Raw genomic sequence first — 21598 nt, 5'->3', positions numbered from 1 at the left:
ATACATTTTCGAGTATATTTATAAAAAAATTTATCGTTTATAAGATAGGCTCCTGAGCCAATAAAAATAACCGGTCATGATCAAATTTTCCATATACTTGTAATAAGCTTCGGATGAGATGGCCTTCAGCTAATTTTGGTTTTTCGGTTTCCGCTCAATTTCAGAGCGCCATTCGCTAAATTATTAGGCAGTTTTGAATTCGTATTTATATACCCACGTCTCGTTAATAGTAATATAAGGAAACTTCGTCACAAAATTTGAATCTTAGATAGGAAACGAGAATTATTATAGCCGTCATTAGGTGGAAACCACACGTTATCTATGCTAATATCGTACTGTATAACTGGTGTAAACTGGAAAAGCATATGTACTTATATAAAAAGTTTTCTACAAACTTCCATTATAGACGTTTCAATATTATTTCACAAGTGTTGTTACATTTCATTACAGCTGCTGAACAGGCCTTCCATATCAACATCTGTATGTATGTATATAAATTTGCACTCCTAGCGATATGAAAATAGAAATAAAATTCAATTTACAATTTACATTTCTCGAGAAAATCCCTTTAACTGTAAATTGATTAGAATATCGTGCGATGAATTAGCTTTAATTGTAAGGCAGATTGGTTATCGTGTGAATAAAATTGACAGTCACGTACATATGTATGTATGTACAAACTTACATATGTACATATGTACATACATATGTATGTATGTAGAAATGCAAAATTATAAAAATGTTGCTTATTGCTGATAACAGAACCAAACACATGTGTGGATTATATCACTTTATAAATATTTTCATAATAGCATACTTCAAAAATAAAAATAATAAATATTAAAACACATTTAATTATGAATTTGCAATAACTTTGAGATAACTTTTATATTTATTATCATGGCCACTGTTGAAATCTTAAGGTTATCTGCCCAGTTGTAGTAGGTCGTGTGATTGTTTCGTCAAACGTATTTTACTCTTCAACCGGTTCCAACTAGTTTTACTGCCAATCTTGAAAAAAAATAAGACTTTTTATATACTTCCTATTAATTTCATTGAATTAGCTTTCATTTGCATTGACTTAGCGAAAACCACGTGTGAAGCCGATAAGCACGAGTAGTCAGTAGCACTTAATGAGTGCTAATAGCAGCCACCATTAATCACAATTACACCGGAATTAGCTAAACAATTAACAGAAGTTTGCTTTCGCTTTAATAAACTAGATATGTGCATATATACACACTTACATACATACATATGTATACATTTGCACACATATACTTAATATACCTTATTCATTTATCTTATCTTATCTTCTACATATACATATGTACATATGTAAATATACTTAAAAACTGTAAAATTAGATTTCGCGATTCACTTTCGAAACAATATACATACATATCTTTACTGTCAGCTACAAAGGGCTTAAGTGCTATGTTTTTCCCCAAACCGGTTATTGATAACTTTGCACTCAAAAATTCACTGCAATAAAAATTGGTACAATAACAAAAAAAAATACCTGTTTTTGTTACACCTACATTAATGCATACAAAAATACATTTGTGTATATTTTTGTATATTTATATGTATTATCTTTTATTGGTGACTCAACAGTCAAACAAAACCAGCTACTGAATGTATTTTCATAAACTAATTTTTAAATTTTGCTTGTATTAAATAAATAATTGTGATTGCTTGTGAACGCAAAAGTAGATAAGAAATCTGTAATTCGAGCCACTCGAATGTAAATTTTGCTTTTTATTGTTTTCTAAAATAAGAGTCAAAGGTTTACCCAACAACCACTCTCTGGTATGACTTGCATAATAACATGCTAAAAAATGCTGAATAATGTTAAACAATGAAAACTCGAAATATAAATATGTATATATGCAAAATGCTGAATTTTTCGCTCGAAGCATTATTTTATTAGCAATTCTATAATCGCATTTTACTATATGCGGACACCCATTCAAAATTCAATTGATATTTGTAAATTTGTATATGTATGTGCTTTATATATTGTATATATGTATTTATGTAAATAAAATGCATTAAGCCGTTGCAGCAACAACTCTTGGGCAGTTCGGAACTTGGCATCTCAAATCACCATTTACCGTTGGCGGTGTTAACATATTCGATACGTTTCCTAAACCATTATTGCAGAACAAACAACCCTCTGGGCAATCGGGTACGGCCATTGGTAATTTCAACGATTTCCAAGCGCGTTTCATATCGGACACCAGTTGTTGCATCATTTCGACCGTATGGAATGGAGTCGGTGCTAAACGTAATTTCTCTTCACCGCGTGCTACAGTCGGATAATTGATTGCCTGCATGTAGTGTCCATATTGATGTAGTAGAATATCCGATATCTGTGTAGTTTTTAACGGATTACCAATGCGAATTGGTATTATGTGACTTTTTGTTTCTTCCACAGGAAAACCTAGCAATATATATAGAATCAATTAATATAATTAATTTTGTAATAAATTATTTAATTAATTACGTCAATTACCTAAAGCAATTAATTATATAAAACTAAAAGAAATTAAATAGAACGATTTTTCTGACATCTAAGAATTGCGTGCCAAGTAAGATGCTAAAAAAAGTTTATGTATTTACTTATACATGCTTTAAATAAATATGTATATATTTGTATGTGGGTACATACATATATCTAACTTAGAAACTTTTTGCCAAATTGATATGACCATGGACGTTGTCACGTGAATAGAGAAAATCGAAAATACAAAACTTCACTTCGCGAGTATTGGTTAAAACTGGCTTTTAGTACATTAAGCACTTAGATGTATATACATTTGTAATGGCGCTATACATTGTATTTTGTGTGCTTTTTTATATGTACTTATGCAATAGCAGAATCTAAATAAGTAAAAAGTAGTAAAATTTTATACCACAATTATTGCTACTGTTTGACTGCCTAATTCGGTTGTTAGTATATATATATTACTATAAATGTATAGAAAAATGTATGCGTGGTATAATAAAAATTCAACAATTTCAGCGTTAAATAATAAAAAAAAAAAAAACAAAATTAATTACCTTCACGCTGCAATAAGCTTTTCAAATATTTCACATTGCCCTGATGCTTGCTGCGTAATGCACGTCCTTCGTCAGAGGCGAGTAATTCGATTGCTGCATAAGCACCGCAGACTACAGATGGTGGTAATGATGTCGTAAATATAAAACCAGCAGCATATGAGCGAATCATATCAATTAAAGTTGCTGTGCTCGCTATATAGCCACCAATATTTCCAAATGCTTTGCCCAAAGTGCCAGATATAATATCCATTTTCGGCAGCAAGCCATCTCTCTCCCCTATACCTGCACCATTACGACCGTATAAACCAACTGCATGTACTTCATCGATAAATGTTAAAGCGCCATATTCATGTGCCACATCACACAACTCCTCAAGTGGGCAAATAGCGCCGGTCATTGAATGTACGGTTTCAAAAGCGACTATCTTCGGTACATTACGATCAACCTGTTGCAGCATTGATCGTAGGTGTTTGGGATCGTTGTGTCGAAATATATGTTTTGGCACACCACTATTTCGTATACCTTGTATCATAGATGCGTGATTGCCTGCATCAGAAAATATATGACAACCAGGGAGTAGTTTTGCCAAAGTGAATAGTGTTGAATCGTTTGCAACGAAGCATGAAGTAAATACAAGTGCACCATCCTTCTGATGAAGTCGCGCCAAACGTTTTTCTAACATTTCATGGTGAAGAGAATTGCCTGATATGTTACGTGTACCGCCAGCACCTGTACCATGACACTCAATAGCTTTGATCGATGCTTCCTTCACTTTCGGATGTGCCGACACGCCAAGATAATCATTTGAGCACCACACAGTAATAGGTCTTTCTTCTTTCGAATATTCCAAAGCATGTGGAAAAAGTCCAGGTCCAGCTAAACGATTCACTTTACGAAAAATACGGTAAGAATAATCCTGCTTTTTCTTTAAAATTTGATCATGGAAAAAACTTTCATATGCAAACTTGTCAGTCACATCAACAGCATTTCGATTTTCAATATCCTTTACGCAATTCGGCATTGGTTTCGTTAACGATTCATTTGGGCGTACAGCAGAGGAGGAGTATGAGCATTGATTAGGTGTTATATTTGCCTTAGGCACTGCAACAGCAGCCAATCCCGTTTGTACTTTATTGCCATCATTACCATTGGTATGGAATTGTTTGCTCAACACAGGACAATAAACGCCATAAGTTTGCACCAAAAACTCTGAATAATTCCGAACATAATTTGCACTGAAGCGACTTAAAAACGGGCACGACATGATGCAACTTTCTTCACTTATTGGGCACGTCTGGATTATGCAAACACTTAAAAACTTATGATAGAAAACTTCTGCTCGACTTGCAAGTCATATAGTCATATTGTAGGCAAAAATGTTATCGATATATAAAGTTGATTACAACATTCGATCATATGTTCAGAGAGTGACCAGAGAGCAATTGTATTATATTTTTTATTGGCATGTACCCAAACAATGTAACATAGGAATTTTTAAAATGTAATTTTGGATAACTTTCGCATTTTTCGGTGTTACTTTAAAGTAATAATATATATTAATCTAAACAACAAACAGTATTTGCAGGTTTTTTCTTAAAAGTGCGCTACCGGTGTATTATCTCACCAACTAAACGCCTTTAAGTATGCAACACTTGCGGCATATTTACAAACTGTTTAAGCAATAACAGGAAGGTACACATGGAAGTCAGGCGCAAATATGGCAGCAACAAATGTCTAAGGAATATGTGGCAATGCCATTTGTATATAATATTCAGTTGGTTTTTCGCATTTGCGCTTTATAACATAAAATTCAATACTTGTTTTCAATTTTTGATTTTCCAAGCAAAATAAAAAATACCTACTTAATAAAAATGTGCTCTAATTGGTTGTTAAAATATATTTGGATTGCGTCCTGACGTGATGCGTTTGTCGGAAAAGAAATTAAATAACGGTACTATTGTAACAGGCGCAGGTGAGATTTAGCTTTACCATAAAAAAAACTTTTATGTATGTATTTGATGTAATGTATATAAACAAGTGCTTATATTTGCCATTAAACACCAGAAATATTAAATTATAGCTGTTGCTTACAAAATTATCATGGGTATAATCATATCTAGGAGCATATACATACTATGTACATATGTAGATCAAGGTGCTTTTAACTTGTTCGCTGTTAGAAATTTATAATTTACGCTTAGATTTTCATTTGTAATTACATGTGTATGTGTGTTTACGCATTTCTGTGTTGCATACAATAAAAATATGCTCCTTTGTAACTTAATCATGGTGGACAGGCGTGCAAGTTAAAATATATACAACGGTATATAGCCTCATATACATACATACACACATCTGTATGTATGTATATATTCATAGCATAGGTTAGGATTTATGTATTATAGCCGTTTATATGTACATATGTACATTTTTACTATGTGGAACTTATTTAATTTTAAATTTTATGCATAAGAAAATGTTGACGCGAATAATTAATTTTTTTACAAAATAATATTTTTGGTTAAAATAATGTCTGTGCTTACACCCATTTTCAACAAAATGTTTTTAAAAATTTTTTGTTTTGATTTTTAAACTTATGTAGCACCTAGCTCTTACTATGATATATATAATGTAAATAATTTGTCTAAAATGTAAAATTTCAACGCTTTTGATTATTTCAGCAAATTTTTTCGAACTTTCCAAAACTGCGCCTATATTATTACTAATCTAATTCTAAGATTTTAAACTGAATGCTATTCTACTATAACAAAAATGTCGTCATATGAATGTGAGAGAAGGGTAAGTGTGACGCTGTTTTGTATATTTTTTTTTCTAAATGTTACTTATTGTATATATTGCTTTAAAAACAAAAATGTTAATGAATTAAAAAACATAAAGTTGAGCTTAAAATTGTGTTATATTCCAATTTTTAGGTGGCTACTGAGAAACATCAAACCGGAGCTGCTGACCGTCGAGTGAAGGCAATCAGTCATGTTGGTCATGCGGTAAATTTAGCAATTGAGAGGTTCGTGACAATAGGCGAAATAATTGCCGAGGACAATCTCGATATCAAATCCGATATTTTGGAATGTTGCAGAAATGCAAGAGATGCAGGTAATTTAAGCGGAAATGAAGAAACACCAATAACAACAGAAAAAATAAAACGTATGTTAGTAATCGCAAACGTACGTAATATCATACAATATGATAGAATTTTTCAAAGTACCCCCAAATGATCAAATTTGAACCGGACTTACAAAAAACTCACTTTTGAAGCCCTATTCGCTAGATTTTTGCACAGTTCGATGGTTATATTCGTAAACCCACGTCTTGCAACCCGTAATAATGCGCATTTGCTACGTCGTCAAGCAACTCTGTTGTGATCTCTACTCATATTTGTTTTTTTTAAACTATATTTACTCATATATTTTAACTTTGCTTGCAGGAAAATCAATCGAACGCTTATGTGATATTTCTGCCATGGATAACATGAATTACTCAACTTTAGAATTACCTGTTTACGATGAAAACGCAATTATAATAGCTGCTAAAGCACTCATATCCGCTGTAACTAGAATTTTGCTTTTAGTTGATATTGTTGTTGTTAAACAACTCCTCACTGCAAAGAGGAAAATTGTGAAAAGCTTACGAAAGCTTGAATCAGTTGTGAATTTTACCGAATTTGTACGAGCTTACTCGCTATTCGGCATTGAAATGATAGAGCTTGCATATCTAATACGAAATCAACAGAATAATATCAAAGAGGAACGGCGCCGAGCGCAAATGTTTTCCGCTAAACAAATACTTGAACACTCCATTTCAATTTTGCTATCCTCCTCGAAGGCGACACTCCTACATTATGATTGTATGATAGCTAAGGAAAATCGCGATACCGTATTTTGTCAAATCAGACGTGCTATGGATTTAATACATTTTGTTGTTAAAGATTGCATATTCGAAACGCAATTTTTAACCTATAACGAACATGCTGCGAAAAATATCGGCGGCGAAACTGTACAATCATCAACGAATTATTTAACCTTTTTGTTGGAGAAATTTCGTTCGAAACCGTTGGACGATGCCAAACCTACTACTATGTATATAGGTAATAATAATTATTCGAAAATCGCCACCTCAACTACGTTAACCGAAAAGAAATGGAACAATGAATATACTAGTAAGCGTCGAAATTCGTTTGGTAGCGAAGATGAGAGTCTTCTAATAGGTAATAATTATAAACAATGTGGTACAAAAATTTCACCATTTACCGATCGAGACTTGATGACACCATTTAATATTGAATTAATCGAAGAACTGATATATGCTTTTGAAAAACTATTAGAGAAAACACATGACTTTACAGATTCAGCTTATACAAGTCATGAAAATAGAGAACATATTTTATTCCTTTGTGATCGTTGTAAACTAGAGCTTAAAAAATGTTTAAATATTTTATATAAGACCGAACGTAATACAAGACATATAATGGATGAAGAAATTGATCGAGTTATAGGTACAGCAAAAAATCTAACACAACAACTAATACTCTCGGTTGCCGATCAGACAGCTGATCTATATCATTCGCTGAAGACCTCAGTGGAATTGGTGAATAATTTTCATTTGTTGGCGTTGAATGAGGATCCGACATCCTTTCAAGAGTGGTCAAATAAATTCCACGACTGTTGTGATCATATTATAGATGTATGCAAATTGTTACAGCACATCGCTTTTACAGAGAGCTTACAAGTACAATCGAAATGTTTAGCTATTAATTTACGGATATATGGTCCACAAGTTATATTAGCTGCTAAAATATTGTCAAGATATCCTACAAGTGTTCCGGCGAATGAGAATATGGACGCCTTCGCCGAAATGTGGAAGTGGCTCATTTCCGAAATTACAAATGTTGCACAACAAATCTTAGACACTACTGGCGAACAATGCGACAATAAATCAATTAAGGTGAGCAAAAACAACATTAGATACATGTATTTAATCGGTAAAACAAAATGCTATATACAATAATAGTCCAATTTGGATAATATGTTCGGATATAATAGCATTGCCTTGAATAACAATCTGTGCCGCATGTCGTTGTCAAGTAAAAAAGCTTGGTTATGACAAAGAAACGTTGTTGGCAACGCAATCAGGCGGTCGGTCCTTAACTACGCCGCACCAATGTGGTCGCCTGGATGCAGTGAAACGCAGACGAGAAAGCTCTAGACCTGTCAGAATACTGTACTCCGGAGTTGCTTTGAGTTGCGTTCGAAGTCTGGTCAGCGTATTGTCTGATGTCGTCGACGTAATTGAGGAATGACCTCTTGATGTCTCCTATCGAACAATTGCATAGTGAGGCCCTTATACTCCCAGTTAAGGAGCATAATGAACTCCTCTCCAAGCAGTTCCTGCTGGTGTGCTTTCGCCGAAATCATCCTTGCTGACACCTTCAACTACGTCGACAACATCAGACAATACGCCGACCAGACTTTGAACGCAACTCACTTTCGACAAGCACTGACCGCCATTCACAGTTGAGCCATCAACACCTTCACCAACTCCCTTTCGGTGAATGGCGTACTTGGCGTCAAACCACCACCCATTGCAGACGAAGAGCTGGCGTTCTGGATAATGTAGCATGTTAAGCTCCTACCTATCCAGAATAGACCCCACATATCCAATATATGTCCTCAATATATGCCCTGCATGCAATGAGTCTCCGCATGACACTGGCCACCTCGTTGCATGCCCCACCAACCCCATCTGACTCCTCTCTACCTTTAGTCCGACCTTCCGTTCGATGACGTCGACGACAACTTAACTAATCCTTACCGTCCTAACGGGGATAAGGCATCCGTTAAAACAACAACAACCTCTCGGCAGCATTCCACCAAATTACTTCAGGAATCTTTTCTGCTGCTACAACAAAAGTTTAAAATACCCGAATATTATTTATAAGGGTTGCGATTTCCAATGAAATTTCTTTTAAATTTATGTTTTTTTTGTTTTCTTTTTTATACTATAGAAATACAAACCGACTGCTGCACGACCGCTGTCCGTTGGCCAAGAGGAACAGGGTAAAGTGGCCACAGCTGAGACAAAAGACATGCCTGCGGAAATAGCGCCATTCAATGAGAAATGGAACGATGAAGTTAACGAAAATAACGACATAATTAAACGAGCAAAAAACATGTCGGCTATGGCATTCGCAATGTATCAGTTTACGAAAGGCAACGGCACTTTGAGAACGACACAAGATCTCTTTACGCAAGCCGAGTACTTTGCCGAAGAAGCAAATCGTTTATATAAAGTCTTACGACAATTTTCCTATCAGGTGAACTGAATATATACATATATACTTTATATACATGTGTATGTATTAATGTTATGTATGTATGTATATAATGTGTGCTAAATACTCGGTGTGCAAAATGTATGTAACGGTTTTTTTTTTTTTATACTCACTACAGGTACCAGCTAGTCAAAATAAAAAGGATCTTTTGAATATTTTGGACAGAGTGCCGACTTTTGTGCAAACTCTACAATTTACCGTTAAAGACCACACTGTTGGAAAGGATGCAACATTTGTAAAAGTGGACCACGTTATACGAGAAACTAAGAATCTTATGAGTGTTATTAACAAGGTTGTATCAAAATGTTTTGAATGTGCGACTAAGGTAAATGATCGTTTATGAACCGTTGTGTATGCATGCTTACTTATCTACTATACATATGTACATACATATGTATGTCTATGCATGCGTAATTCTTTTCAACTTTTTATCTACCCCACTTAATGTTATTTTGGGCAATATTATTTTAATATGTAATTTATTTTATCGTTTATTAAGTTCTACTCTACTTTCGAAACGGGTTCAATAAAGAAGGCTTGATTTCTTCGAAACTTTGATTTTTGGAACCGTACATACACTTTTGTGAGAGTAAACAAACTTTTTTGTCTCTCAATTATTACTTATTTTTTTGCATCAACTCGTGCAATAAGCATTTTTATGAAAGGTAGCTCTATTTTAGCGCTTAATTCTATCTTTTTTAGTACAAATTGGACCTGAGTGGTCTCTCTGGTGGCTTGTCATCATCGGGCGCTTTAGGTGGTGACGATAACAATGCTGGTGGTATGGGAGATTCAAAAGGCACAACAAGCAGCTCGGAGGGGAGCATGTGACATTACGGGATGGCTCGAAGAGCCAAAGGTGATGCACGTCGCACACGCGTCTCATTCTTATTATTTTAGCTAAACCTGCGACTATCTGAATATAAAATTCAATTAGAAATATACATTTAGTTGTTGTATGTAATTCATATGATGAATTGATGTTATGTTATATATAGATATATATATACTAAATATATAGAAAAGAAGACAAAAACAAATCCAATTTAAAATTGTAATGAAAAATCATGTATTTTGAGGTTGATAGATGTTGTTTTCCCCCTTTTTATGCATGTACAAAACTTTCTGGCATTATTGCTTATACTTACAAATTAAAAAGAACGCTATATATTATGTAATTACTTCACTTTTTGTTTCTAAATATAAATAAATATATACATATACGTAAGCTAAATCGACTGTGTAAAACAAAAGCGTTGTACTAAATTAATGGGGAATGCGGTTGGAATTTTTTTTTTTACTTCATGGATCGTACTTGTAAGCCTACTTTCCTATCAGGGTTTGTTCGGAAAGTAATAGGGCTGATTTTCTTCCGCCGTGACTGTACTTCGGAGCGTGCGTGCACCAACTGGAGTCGGTAGAGGGCGTTTCTAGCTGACGAACGGGCGGATGTTCAGTTGTCCCCGAGCACCTGGAGAGTCAGGACACACATTTTCGCGCGACGTGTTTCTGTGAGCCGCAAATGCAGCGTTCGTTAGAGCAGAGGTACATGATTATATTCTGTGTGAAACTCGGTAAATCTGCGACAAAGACGTTTGATATGATCAAGTAGGCTTACCACAGATATTGCTTTAGCAAGAAGTGGTGTGTTTCGGCAGGTCTTTCTTAAGGGCCGGGAAGAGGTCGCTGATGAATGAGCAAATCCAAAGCGAAAACGATGCTAATTGTCTTTTTGACAATTTTTGCTAAGTTTAACGTGGAAGTCCTCAAGAGACTCAAATACAGGGTCAATCGGGTCCGACAAGCCAGCGCAACCGATTGGAAATTTCACCACGACAACGCGCCAGCTCACACCGCCTTTCTTTTGAACAGCTACCTAACCTAGGCCGGCATCCCAACGCTTCTGAAGCCTACAGCCCAGATGTGGCCGCCCGGACTTTTTTGTTTCCTTGCCTAAAAAGGCAGATGAAAGGCAAGCATTTTCAGACGACAGATATTCAATATGTCAATTATTGTGTGTCCAAAGTATTTTGGGAAGTTTACCTTTTTACCAACATAAGCATTTCAGTGAGATCTCGAAATTTTAATCATTCGAGTGGTCCATCCACCTCTTTTAATAATCATAACATCGAAAAGTTAAAGAAATAATGTTTGCAAATCGTCAGATCGAATCGCTCGTGTTCACATCAGAGCGATAGACGAGGCCTCCAACACTTTTTGGTTAATGCTTTGGGCGTGTCAATGTTGCGCTCGTTCCAAAAAATCTGAATCTTTTGCAAAAACGACGTCAAATAGCGGAGACGTAGACGACGTAGCTGATACTGGTAACGAGATGTGAGCTTATGAATATAACTGGCGAGACTTTTCAATAATGTAGACACCAAAAATGAGCCGAAACCGAAAAAATACAAAATTCGCTGAGGTCAATGCAGCCCATCCCATCCGAAGCTTAAACAACTCTATGGAAATTTGGATAAAATGTTGGCGTGCTTGCATTTCCTCAAAAGGTGCTTATTTTTAAGGCAATAATAGAGCCTGTCCAGGTTAAATTTGATCAGATGATATAAAAGTCATATCTAGCAAAAAACTGTTATCAAATGGTATTATTAATAGAAATTTGCCTAAGCATTTTCTCGAAATTACACCCATATTCTTCTCTTTTCTTTTTTTGAGATACATAAATATGAGAAAACTTGCTCTTATTGTTTTATTTTTTTCTTTCTCAAGTTTTAATTCACAAATCTTTCTCGGTGATTAAGGCTATCTTTTCTTACCAAAAACATGCAAAAATTCAATGTATGTTTGTATGTATGTATATATTCCAAGGATAAAAGAAAAATATAACTGGATTAAAGACAATTGTAACAATGGCAACAAAAAAAAATAATACCAATGTTTATTTACTGATACTAGGTCAGGTTGAAATGACTTGTGTGCGTAATACATATATGTATGTACGTACATTGATTATATTAATATATGATAATATATGAACATATATTTTTATTTACTCGTTTAGCCATATACAATTATTAATTTAGAGCATAAATTGTCCTGTAAAATTATTGCCAATCAATAGAGTTCATAAAAAACAAACAGATTTTGACAAAATATCTATACAAAGTATCTACACCATATACATACATTAAATTAAAGAAATAATAGTTAAGTTTCTGTATAATAATATAATTTACATTAAAAAATATTTTTTTCTTTAAAATGTTATTAAGTTGTAAATAGTTTTATGATTATTAGGACGAACTTTTTACTAAGATTTAATTTTTTACTTACATTTATACTTATATTATATTGCCTAGTAATATTGGCACGGACTATTTTATTTGAGTAATAAAATTGTATCCTTAAGTCTTCTTAATAGTTCACATCAAAGCGAGTTAACTGTATTTTACTGGTACCAGTGCATGACCCTACTACTTCGAAATATTGGTGTGTAAGCCTTTTTCGTATGTTAATGCAATTCAAATGATTATGTTATCGATCTAACATGTTAACCAGGTAACCAGGTACTGGTGGTGCGCCTATTTTCGACTACAAATATTTTGAAATTCGCATTGGATGACTTTAGTCGCATTTGAAATCTTTGTCGGAACGTATTTATTTTGAGTAAATTGTTTAACAGAAGTAAGTGTTGAAAAATTAAATTATTTTAAATAAAGAAAATCAGAAATGAATATGTCAACATGAGAACTTATTACTTAAACTAGTTGTTAATGTGTTAGAAATGTTTTTAAATAATTAAATTTGCATGACTTTCTTTTATTTACAGCAAAACAAAACCATGTGTGATTCAGCTTGCCATTTATATTGTCTGCATGACTCATGTTACTGTCATTCAAGTCTGCATTCTTGCTGTAGTCATTACAAATACTACAGATGTTATTGTCGATCATCCTATCATCGTTCATGCTGCTGCTATTTGTGGAGAAGAAAATGTTATTTACTTTAAAAGTCATGAGTAATTGATTTATTAACTGAGAGACCACTGTCATTAAAACTAACTTTAAGGCGTACATTTTATTTATAATAGCATCATTGTATTCCTGTAAAGTATTTAGTGTAATAACGTATATGCAAATAATTGAGTGTTCATAAATATTGCAAATTAATTAATTAATAAATATCGATCACAAAACCTAACACCGAATTTAGTACAAACTTATACGAATTTTGTGATAAATTTATTGATTTTTTGCGTAAACGAATTAACAGTTTCCATTCTCAATTGAAGTACTATCTCGAAACAGTTAGCAAAATAGGTTAAATTCGTATACATAAAACATTTTTCACATTCCTGTACACACTGTGCAAATTTAAAAATTAACTTAACACACCCTGTGTCAATGTATTTTTCAATTGAGTACGCTGTTGTGTTTCAATAATTTGCTTTTGCTCCTTAGAAAATAACAAACCACAATTTGGTTTATTAATTAAGAGTGAAGTCTCCGTAGTCATAATCGTCAATATTGTTAAAAAAGGAAATTGTACACGAAAATTGTCTATAAATACTGGAGTATTATGGTTTCACTACAACTGAAACCGAATTTTCTTGCCCCAGGTTTGTACACACATCGATATAAGATATGCATTAAAAAAAGCAAGCAAATAAACAAAATAAAAGTGGTAAATACTTTTTGTGGTAGTGGCCTAAATAGCTTTCGTTCTTCTATAAATAAAACGTATTTTTGCATTTGTGCTGAGTAATAACAACTGACGTGCACCTTAAAAAAGTAATTGAATTCTTTCCATATTGATTACAAAGTATAAACGTTAGGTGTAAACATCATTTTTACGAGCATACCATGTTGATCAGGTGGTAGATTATACATATATACTTCATTTGCAGCGATAGCTTAGTTTCAGATAAAGTATTGAGTCTATATAAGTATGTATATGTGTGTATATACAATTTCTTAATATATTAATTGGGATTAAAGGTAAATAATTCATAGCATGTTATCATTAGTCAACATATGATGACTACGATGAAACACGTTATCGTTAACGAGAATGATTAGTATTTTTTATAGTCATATAGTTCATATATCAAAAATTGTTAGTCAAATTTAAATTTAGTAAAGATATAGGTATTGGATTGAAGTAACACAGCATTAATTCGAAGCATTATAACCGAAAATTTTTAGCAAGAGACAGAGTAGAACAACCCGTCTATTTGAATTTTACCAACAAATTACTTTCTAATTTTTTCCAGATGTCGATGAAGTAGGGTCAAGAAGGGATGATTATGTTACTACTAATGAAACGGAATCGTGTTTTGTATTCAATGCAAATCATAATTTACCAATAATTGAACAACGAAAGCGACTTCCTATTCATAAGTACCGCAGAGATATATTATATTGTTTGGAAAAAAATCAGGTTTTGATATTAGTTGGCGAAACCGGTAGCGGAAAGAGCACACAACTACCACAGGTATTAGAATTTTTTCTAAAATTTTTATTCCTCGAAAAAACTATTTAAGTCTAGGTTGTGAGATGTTCATTTTTTTTTTTTATAAATATTTGGCTTTATTATAAAAAATTAATATCGTAATTTTAGAACCATGTTATGATAGAGTATTATGGGTTAAAAGTATGTTCGACTATTATAAATCAAAAGTATATTAGAAAACTCTTGTAGATCTTATTCTGCATTATTAAACCATACTTGGGTACGCAAAGGAATACAGTTGATTCTAAGAAAATGAGTATGCTCATTTACAATGAAACTTATATTTCCGAAATGCGATAAAATGCAATGTCGTTTATTTGCTTGCGGTTTTTGTTATATTCTTTATAAAGGTTTTGTTTACGTTAAGTGATATTTTTTCCAGATTCACATTTCAACCATATTTGCTCGTACACACAACTATTGTGACATGAACGTTTATTTCCGGTGCTAATTGGAGCAATTCAATAAAAACTAAATTTCCTTAAAAAAATTAACACAAGAGAAAAATTTTTATAAACTTTTACGCATATAACAAAGTTTTCACACACACATACATATACCTACCAACAAAAAGATTGTATTGAGAAATGGTGGGTCCAAGCTCACAAGTTAGTAAAATATTACTATGCCTTCTCTTCGCTTTATTGGCATTTTATATATTTATGGACATTCAGTTATATTTACGTATACAAAGATATGCAATCGAACGAGATTACCACATAAATACAACTTTATTAGCGAATAATGCATTAGGCGGTGAAGCAACTACAGATTATACAATGATAAAATCGGTCAGTTACTATGAGCGCCATCATATGTTATCGTGTGATGTGAATCCTTTATGTCACGTGACGGTGAAAGCTGTACTCCTTGACCATACGAATCATTATCTATTTGCACCGCTTGCAACTATATTTGACAATATCGTCGGGATATCCCGGAGCAATTTCATCACAGCAAATATGATATCGTTCTTCCATGTAGGAGTTGCATGCATTGCGGGTAAAATGGTTTCATCGGATAATTTGGGCTATCGCCGTTTGGGTGTGGTACTCTTTCAATTACGCACCTTCTTAGACGACCTAGACGGTCATGTGGCGCGCGCTAAAAAGAATATACACGGAGAACGATCTGAAGTTGGTACATCCGGTTATTATATCGATGGCCTTTGTGATGGTCTGGGTTGTATAGCCTTACTTTTGGGTATTTTCTTTTACCTGAAAAACAATCCACCACGCCGTGGTTACTCTCAACTACCAATGAGTGAATCAAAACTACCTGAACCTGTTACGAGGCCTAAAGCCAAATCAATGACACCAAAGGTGGTCAAGAAAGTTTTAACCTTCACAGGGCAGCTGCTTGTTAGCTCGACTGCTTGGAATCGCTATATCGCCGTATACCAAGACATGTTGGAGCGTAATGATGTAACGCCAACACAATTCATTCGACAGAACATAACCTTTAAATCAGCGTGGTTTTTATGTGTTGCGTGGATGTGGCGAATAGTTAATGTGCATTCCTTGCTACATCTAGTTTTGTTAAGTATATTTTGCGATAAATTGTGGGACTTCTTAAAGGCTATACAATACGTCGGTTATATTGTACTGTTAATTGTAATTTGTATCACAGAAATGCATGTTTTAGAGGCTCATAATTTCATTTTTAACACTGTATCCGGTAATAATACATCGTTTTGATCCATTTTCTTTTTCTAAATGTCGTGTTTGTACAAAATGTGAATTGTTATTGAATCGAAGATATTTTATGTAAAATTTAACACTATATATATATAAAATACCTGCAAAATATGTATACTAAAATAAAGAACAAATTGTGTTGATTTTTAATAAAACGCTAAATAAGTTATGTATTTGTGTAAGAGAGCATTTTACTTTCCAAATGCGGTAGGTATGGGTGGATTCAATCGATATTCTTAAGTATAAAAGCTAAAATACAAAGAGCTCTTAAATTTGCTAAAAATTTATCGCTCTAATAAGTTTTAAGGTAGTTCGAATATAAAAAGTATCAATAAAATATTTGTATTTGTTTAAGCAAGAATTTTAATTTCCAATTGTGGTGGGAAGAGCTGAACTAAATGAATTCAATCAATTGAACACAAAAAATGAGAAAAATGCAAAATTAATAAATATTCGTAACACATATGTGACCTGGTCTACAAAAAGGGAGCTAACGTGCGAAAACTAGTTTTCTGGGAAACAGCTGTTAAGCATCTCATCTTCCATCCGAATCAACGAAAAAATGAAAATGATTTTTTGACACCTAAGCCCCCTTTCCGTACACCAGCTCACATATAACAATTTTTAGTTTCAAAATTTCTTAGCGGAAATACAAATTTGAATCTCTGCAAGGGCTTGAAATATTTTTGTGCGATTCGTAAAAGTTCAAATTCAATATTATTTATCAACATGATGTAAAAATGTGTTATAAATTAACCAATTTTCTTTTTCAAGTACCTCTACGAATTGGGTTGGCATACAAAGGGCGAAATCGGTATAACACAACCACGTCGCATATCCGCCATAACTTTAGCAAATCGTGTAGCACTGGAACGTGGTGAAGTTGTCGGTAGTACTGTCGGGTTTGTGGTAAAATTTTTGGAAAAAACATCCGAAGCTACAGCTATAAAGGTAAGGAATATCAAATTGCTTAAACAAACAACAAACAGATAAACATTTATTTTTATATTCTTTTTAATAGTATATGACAGAAGGCATTCTATTGCGCGAACTCCTCACAGATCCCTTATTAATGCGTTACAGTGTTGTTGTGATTGATGAAGCACATGAACGTAATTTAATAACAGACATTATTATCGGCCTGTTGAAGAAAGTGGTCAACAAGAGACCTACACTAAAATTAATTATATCGTCAGCCACCATTGATGCTGACACTTTCGCCGACTTCTTCAAAACTAATTCAAGCATAATATTATCTGTTGAAGGTCGAACACATCCGATTAGCATATTTTATCTAAGCAATCCATGTGCGGACTATGTAAATGAAGCCGTTGAGACTGTATGGAAAATTCATAAGAAAGAAGCTCAAGGTGATATTTTAGTTTTTCTCACGGGGCAAGAGGAAGTACTACAAGCTGTGAGTTTAACAAAGGACTACATCAATTTAAAAGACGATAACACATTGCAGCCTGTACCCATGTATGGATCTTTAACACATAAAGAGCAATTAAAAGTATTTTTTGCCGCGGAGAAAGGTGTACGTAAAGTTATATTTGCAACAAATATCGCTGAAACTTCGATCACTATACCGGGTGTTGTATATGGTAAAATTAAACTTTTTATATCTCATTTTCAAAAGATTTTTTTTTTATATAAACAAAATTATATTTCAGTGGTTGACTGTGGGTTTATTAAATTAAAGTGGTTCGACTCAGATAGTGCGACAGATCAGTTGGTCGTAGTGCCCATTAGCAAAGCTACTTCTTTGCAGAGAGCTGGACGTGCCGGACGCACACGCCCCGGAAAAGTGTATCGTCTTTATACGGAAGAAGATTTTGAAAAATTACCCGATCGATTCCCACCAGAAATAAGACGATGTGAATTGAGTGCAATGATATTAAATATAAAAGCACTAGGAATTAGTAATATTTTGAAATTCAATTTTCCCTCCCCACCGCCGGCCAAAAATGTATTGGCTGCTTTAGAAACACTACATGCTCTAGGTAAGTGCAGAGAATAAGTCTTTTTACATCAATTTCAATTTGTTAAACCCCAGTGCAATCGAATATTTAGCTCTAAATTAATAATTAAAACACTTACCGACATAACAGTTTAGTGGGCAATAAATTTGTTGTTCCAAAAGTTATTTATATACCTTAATTTCTGTACACAATAACCGCCAGTACCGGTTAGATCGCCATGCCTGCTATGTTTGTGACTTAAAAACACCAAGCATCTGCTTTCTATTCAATCCACAATCTAATTTAAAAAAAAATACTATTTATATGAACCTGTTTCATATTTGATCACTTTTACGCATACTTTAATCACTCACATTCAATTTCACGCCTCGTATTTATATTATATTACTATGGATAAGCACAAAATGTCCGACCCGACATCAGATCGCAGATAGTAATATACAGTGAAATTCCTCATAACAGGACATCCACCGCGCAGTGTTTTTGTCCGACTAAAAGAGATGTCTACATATTATTTAATGGCAAAACGAGTGTTAAAATGTATTTTTAAAATCATAAGCTGCAACTCAGGACTATAATTCTATTAAATAAACGCGAGCCAATGTCAGCAAAGAGTGAATATATGGCAATTAGTTTCCGTCGAGCCACCGCCAACCAGACAGCACCAGCGCAACACAATTTGTTTGCTGTGATCACTTTTCGTATTGTTCTTAAAAAACTATCTCAAAATAATACAAAAATTAATAAGAATTAAAAAAAAAATTATAAATTGTTTATATACAACTTTCTTGACAAATTGTATGAATTCTTGTCCGTTTATCAGAAATAATTTGATCGAAATATTAGTAAAATAGTCCGTGTCCAGTCATTGGGACGTTCTCATATCCGGTTATAGAAATTTCTTTTGTAGGAAAATAATAGTGAGAACCTGTGTTCATGAAATATGTCCAGTTATGGGAGATGTCCGACTGTGAAGACTGTCCGTAATAGGGTATTTCACTGTATATATATTTATGAAATTATCGCAAACTTTATTACACTTTTCACCAGCAATGAGATTTATTAACTAAAAAAACACTTATTTAAACTAATAACCGGTTTAACCAATTTATAATCGAACAATTTTGCACAAATTGCGCTTTTATCGTATATCCTCACTGCAAATATTTGACGCGAGCTGTCATATTACGAGCATAACGGGACATTAATGAATTTACACTTACATGTTATTATAAAAAATCTCTCATTCCCTTGATCTCTTCAAAAATCTGCATTTCTACAAATTCATATGTTTAACTGTTTTCCGTTTCCTATATTGTACTCTTCCCTTCGAGCGCTCTCACATTTGTCTTAACGGCATTTATTGCTGGTAAAGCAGTTCTAAATGAAAAGAGAGGAATGAGGCGAAGCTGTCTTTTTGATAAGAGTTTTTGTAATATTCTTATTTTATCAATGTTTTGAAGGAAAGCCTTTCATATACTAAATATCTCGAATTATATTAAAATATATTGCATAATAGACAAAAGAAATGCTACAGAGATTCAAATTTGAAGAGATTTTAAGCACAATTTAAACAGTTGTATGTATGTACATATGTTGAGAATAAACAAAAACTTCTTAATTTCTTCTTTGCAGGAGCCATTAATAACGAAGGAAATCTTACAAAGCCACTGGGTTATTTCATGGCCGAAATGCCATTACCGCCAATGCTCAGTCGTATGCTTTATATGTCCGGTTCGATGAATTGTTCCGAAGAGATTCTGACAATAATCGCTATGCTTCAAGTGGAAACAGTTTTCGCTCACCCAGCTACAGGTCAGGGACAGATTAAGGCACGCGTTGCGAAACGTAACTTCGAAGTGGCCGAAGGTGATTTAATTACAATGTTAAATGTATTTACGGCATTTATTGAAAACGATCAAAGCAAACAATTTTGTCGCACATACTATTTGAATTATCGCAATCTCAATTGTGCGTATGAATTGCGGCAGCAACTTGTCAAAATAGCCAAAAAGCATCTAAATTTACCGCTAAAATCATGCAATGGAAATGTGGAGACGATTTGCAAATGTATTACATCGGCATTTTTTCTCAATGCAGCATATTTGCATTATACGGGTGTGTACAAGCGAATTCAAGAAGGTCTTGACTTGCACATACATCCACTTTCATCATTATACACACTACCGCAACCGCAATATATTGTTTTTACTGAACTCATTCATACAACAAAGATTTTTATGAGCAACATAACGGTGATTAAGGAAGAATGGTTAGCTGAACTATCATCACACTATTATTGCAAAACATCTATACAAAATAACGTATAAATAAAACAATTGAAATAATTTTTTTAATTGACTGTAATAGTTATTTGAAAGTAATTTGGTTTGAAGCTTCCACTCTGGAATTTGAATTCAGTTTTAAGCAACATACAACAGTGCTGTTCGCTCTGCAACAATGTTGCCAACTTTCAATTTTACATTAAAGACCCGTGACACGTTGCCGTATGTAGTAAAAATTGCAAAAAATGTACTCTGGCCCAACCATCAAGCGTATGTATGCACGAGTGTGTATATTAAAAATTACATACATACATATATTATTATCGTTTGGTCACCGCCATGAATAGTCTACCTGAGCAATAAATAAGTGGTAAAAATTCCCATAGTAACTACATAAACAATTAACAAAATGAGTCACTCTTCCGGATACAATTCCGGGTTGTGGCAAAGCCAAACCCTTTTATAAGGGTGGAATGCACACAGTTAAGACATTTGTTGTTGTTCATGAAATTACACATGCATTTACAATTTGTTAGTGCTTATGAATTCTGATTTCAGCTAAACGCCTGAAAGCATGCCTGAAAATATGACTCATAAGCAAGAAGAAAAACATACACACCCACATAAACAGAAATACAATATGCATACTTTTAGGCGTTTCTACCGTTCCGAGAAAATTCGTAAACTTCTAGAAAAAATATTTGTTGTTTACTACGAAACCAAAATAGATATTTATATATTTACAAAAAA

The 21598-nt window shown here is 33.6% G+C and overlaps 5 protein-coding genes and 1 long non-coding RNA gene across 6 annotated transcripts; 4 read left to right on the top strand and 2 right to left on the bottom strand.

The window, feature by feature from the left end:
- Positions 1-1877: 1877 nt before the first annotated feature.
- LOC105226865 (5-aminolevulinate synthase, erythroid-specific, mitochondrial) lies at positions 1878-4433 on the bottom strand. Its single transcript, XM_011205980.4, has 2 exons — positions 3067-4433; positions 1878-2446 (listed from the first exon to the last, which is right to left on the bottom strand). The coding sequence occupies exons 1-2, from the start codon at positions 4328-4330 to the stop codon at positions 2055-2057; spliced, it is 1656 nt and encodes a 551-aa protein (XP_011204282.2). The 5' UTR covers positions 4331-4433; the 3' UTR covers positions 1878-2054.
- A 393-nt stretch (positions 4434-4826) lies between these two features.
- LOC105229566 (alpha-catulin) lies at positions 4827-10668 on the top strand. The gene is made up of 7 exons (XM_049461655.1): positions 4827-5038; positions 5748-5865; positions 6000-6180; positions 6512-8028; positions 9089-9397; positions 9534-9740; positions 10118-10668. Exons 2-7 carry the CDS (start codon positions 5839-5841, stop codon positions 10244-10246), a joined length of 2370 nt encoding a protein of 789 aa, XP_049317612.1. The 5' UTR covers positions 4827-5038; positions 5748-5838; the 3' UTR covers positions 10247-10668.
- An 849-nt stretch (positions 10669-11517) lies between these two features.
- On the bottom strand, positions 11518-12834 carry LOC125780098 (uncharacterized). Its single transcript, XR_007423546.1, has 2 exons — positions 12707-12834; positions 11518-11736 (listed from the first exon to the last, which is right to left on the bottom strand). It is a non-coding gene; the product is annotated as an uncharacterized LOC125780098 (long non-coding RNA).
- Positions 12835-13214: 380 nt separating this feature from the next.
- Positions 13215-13573, top strand: LOC105226866 (uncharacterized). The gene has a single exon (XM_029550435.2). The coding sequence runs from the start codon at positions 13215-13217 to the stop codon at positions 13380-13382; it is 168 nt and encodes a 55-aa protein (XP_029406295.1). The 3' UTR covers positions 13383-13573.
- A 133-nt stretch (positions 13574-13706) lies between these two features.
- On the top strand, positions 13707-20920 carry LOC105226867 (probable ATP-dependent RNA helicase DHX35). The gene is made up of 6 exons (XM_011205982.4): positions 13707-13991; positions 14646-14866; positions 17356-17532; positions 17603-18185; positions 18255-18584; positions 20199-20920. Exons 1-6 carry the CDS (start codon positions 13952-13954, stop codon positions 20891-20893), a joined length of 2046 nt encoding a protein of 681 aa, XP_011204284.2. The 5' UTR covers positions 13707-13951; the 3' UTR covers positions 20894-20920.
- On the top strand, positions 14685-16763 carry LOC109579586 (ceramide phosphoethanolamine synthase). Its single transcript, XM_029550434.2, has 2 exons — positions 14685-14866; positions 15267-16763. Exon 2 carries the CDS (start codon positions 15472-15474, stop codon positions 16579-16581), a length of 1110 nt encoding a protein of 369 aa, XP_029406294.2. The 5' UTR covers positions 14685-14866; positions 15267-15471; the 3' UTR covers positions 16582-16763.
- Positions 20921-21598: the final 678 nt, after the last annotated feature.

The sequence above is a fragment of the Bactrocera dorsalis genome, unplaced genomic scaffold (assembly GCF_023373825.1).
Source record: "Bactrocera dorsalis isolate Fly_Bdor unplaced genomic scaffold, ASM2337382v1 BdCtg075, whole genome shotgun sequence".
NCBI classification, from domain to species: Eukaryota; Metazoa; Arthropoda; class Insecta; order Diptera; family Tephritidae; genus Bactrocera; species Bactrocera dorsalis.
The sequence above is the reverse complement of the archived record's forward strand: the minus strand, read 5'-3'. Positions and strand labels throughout refer to the sequence as shown.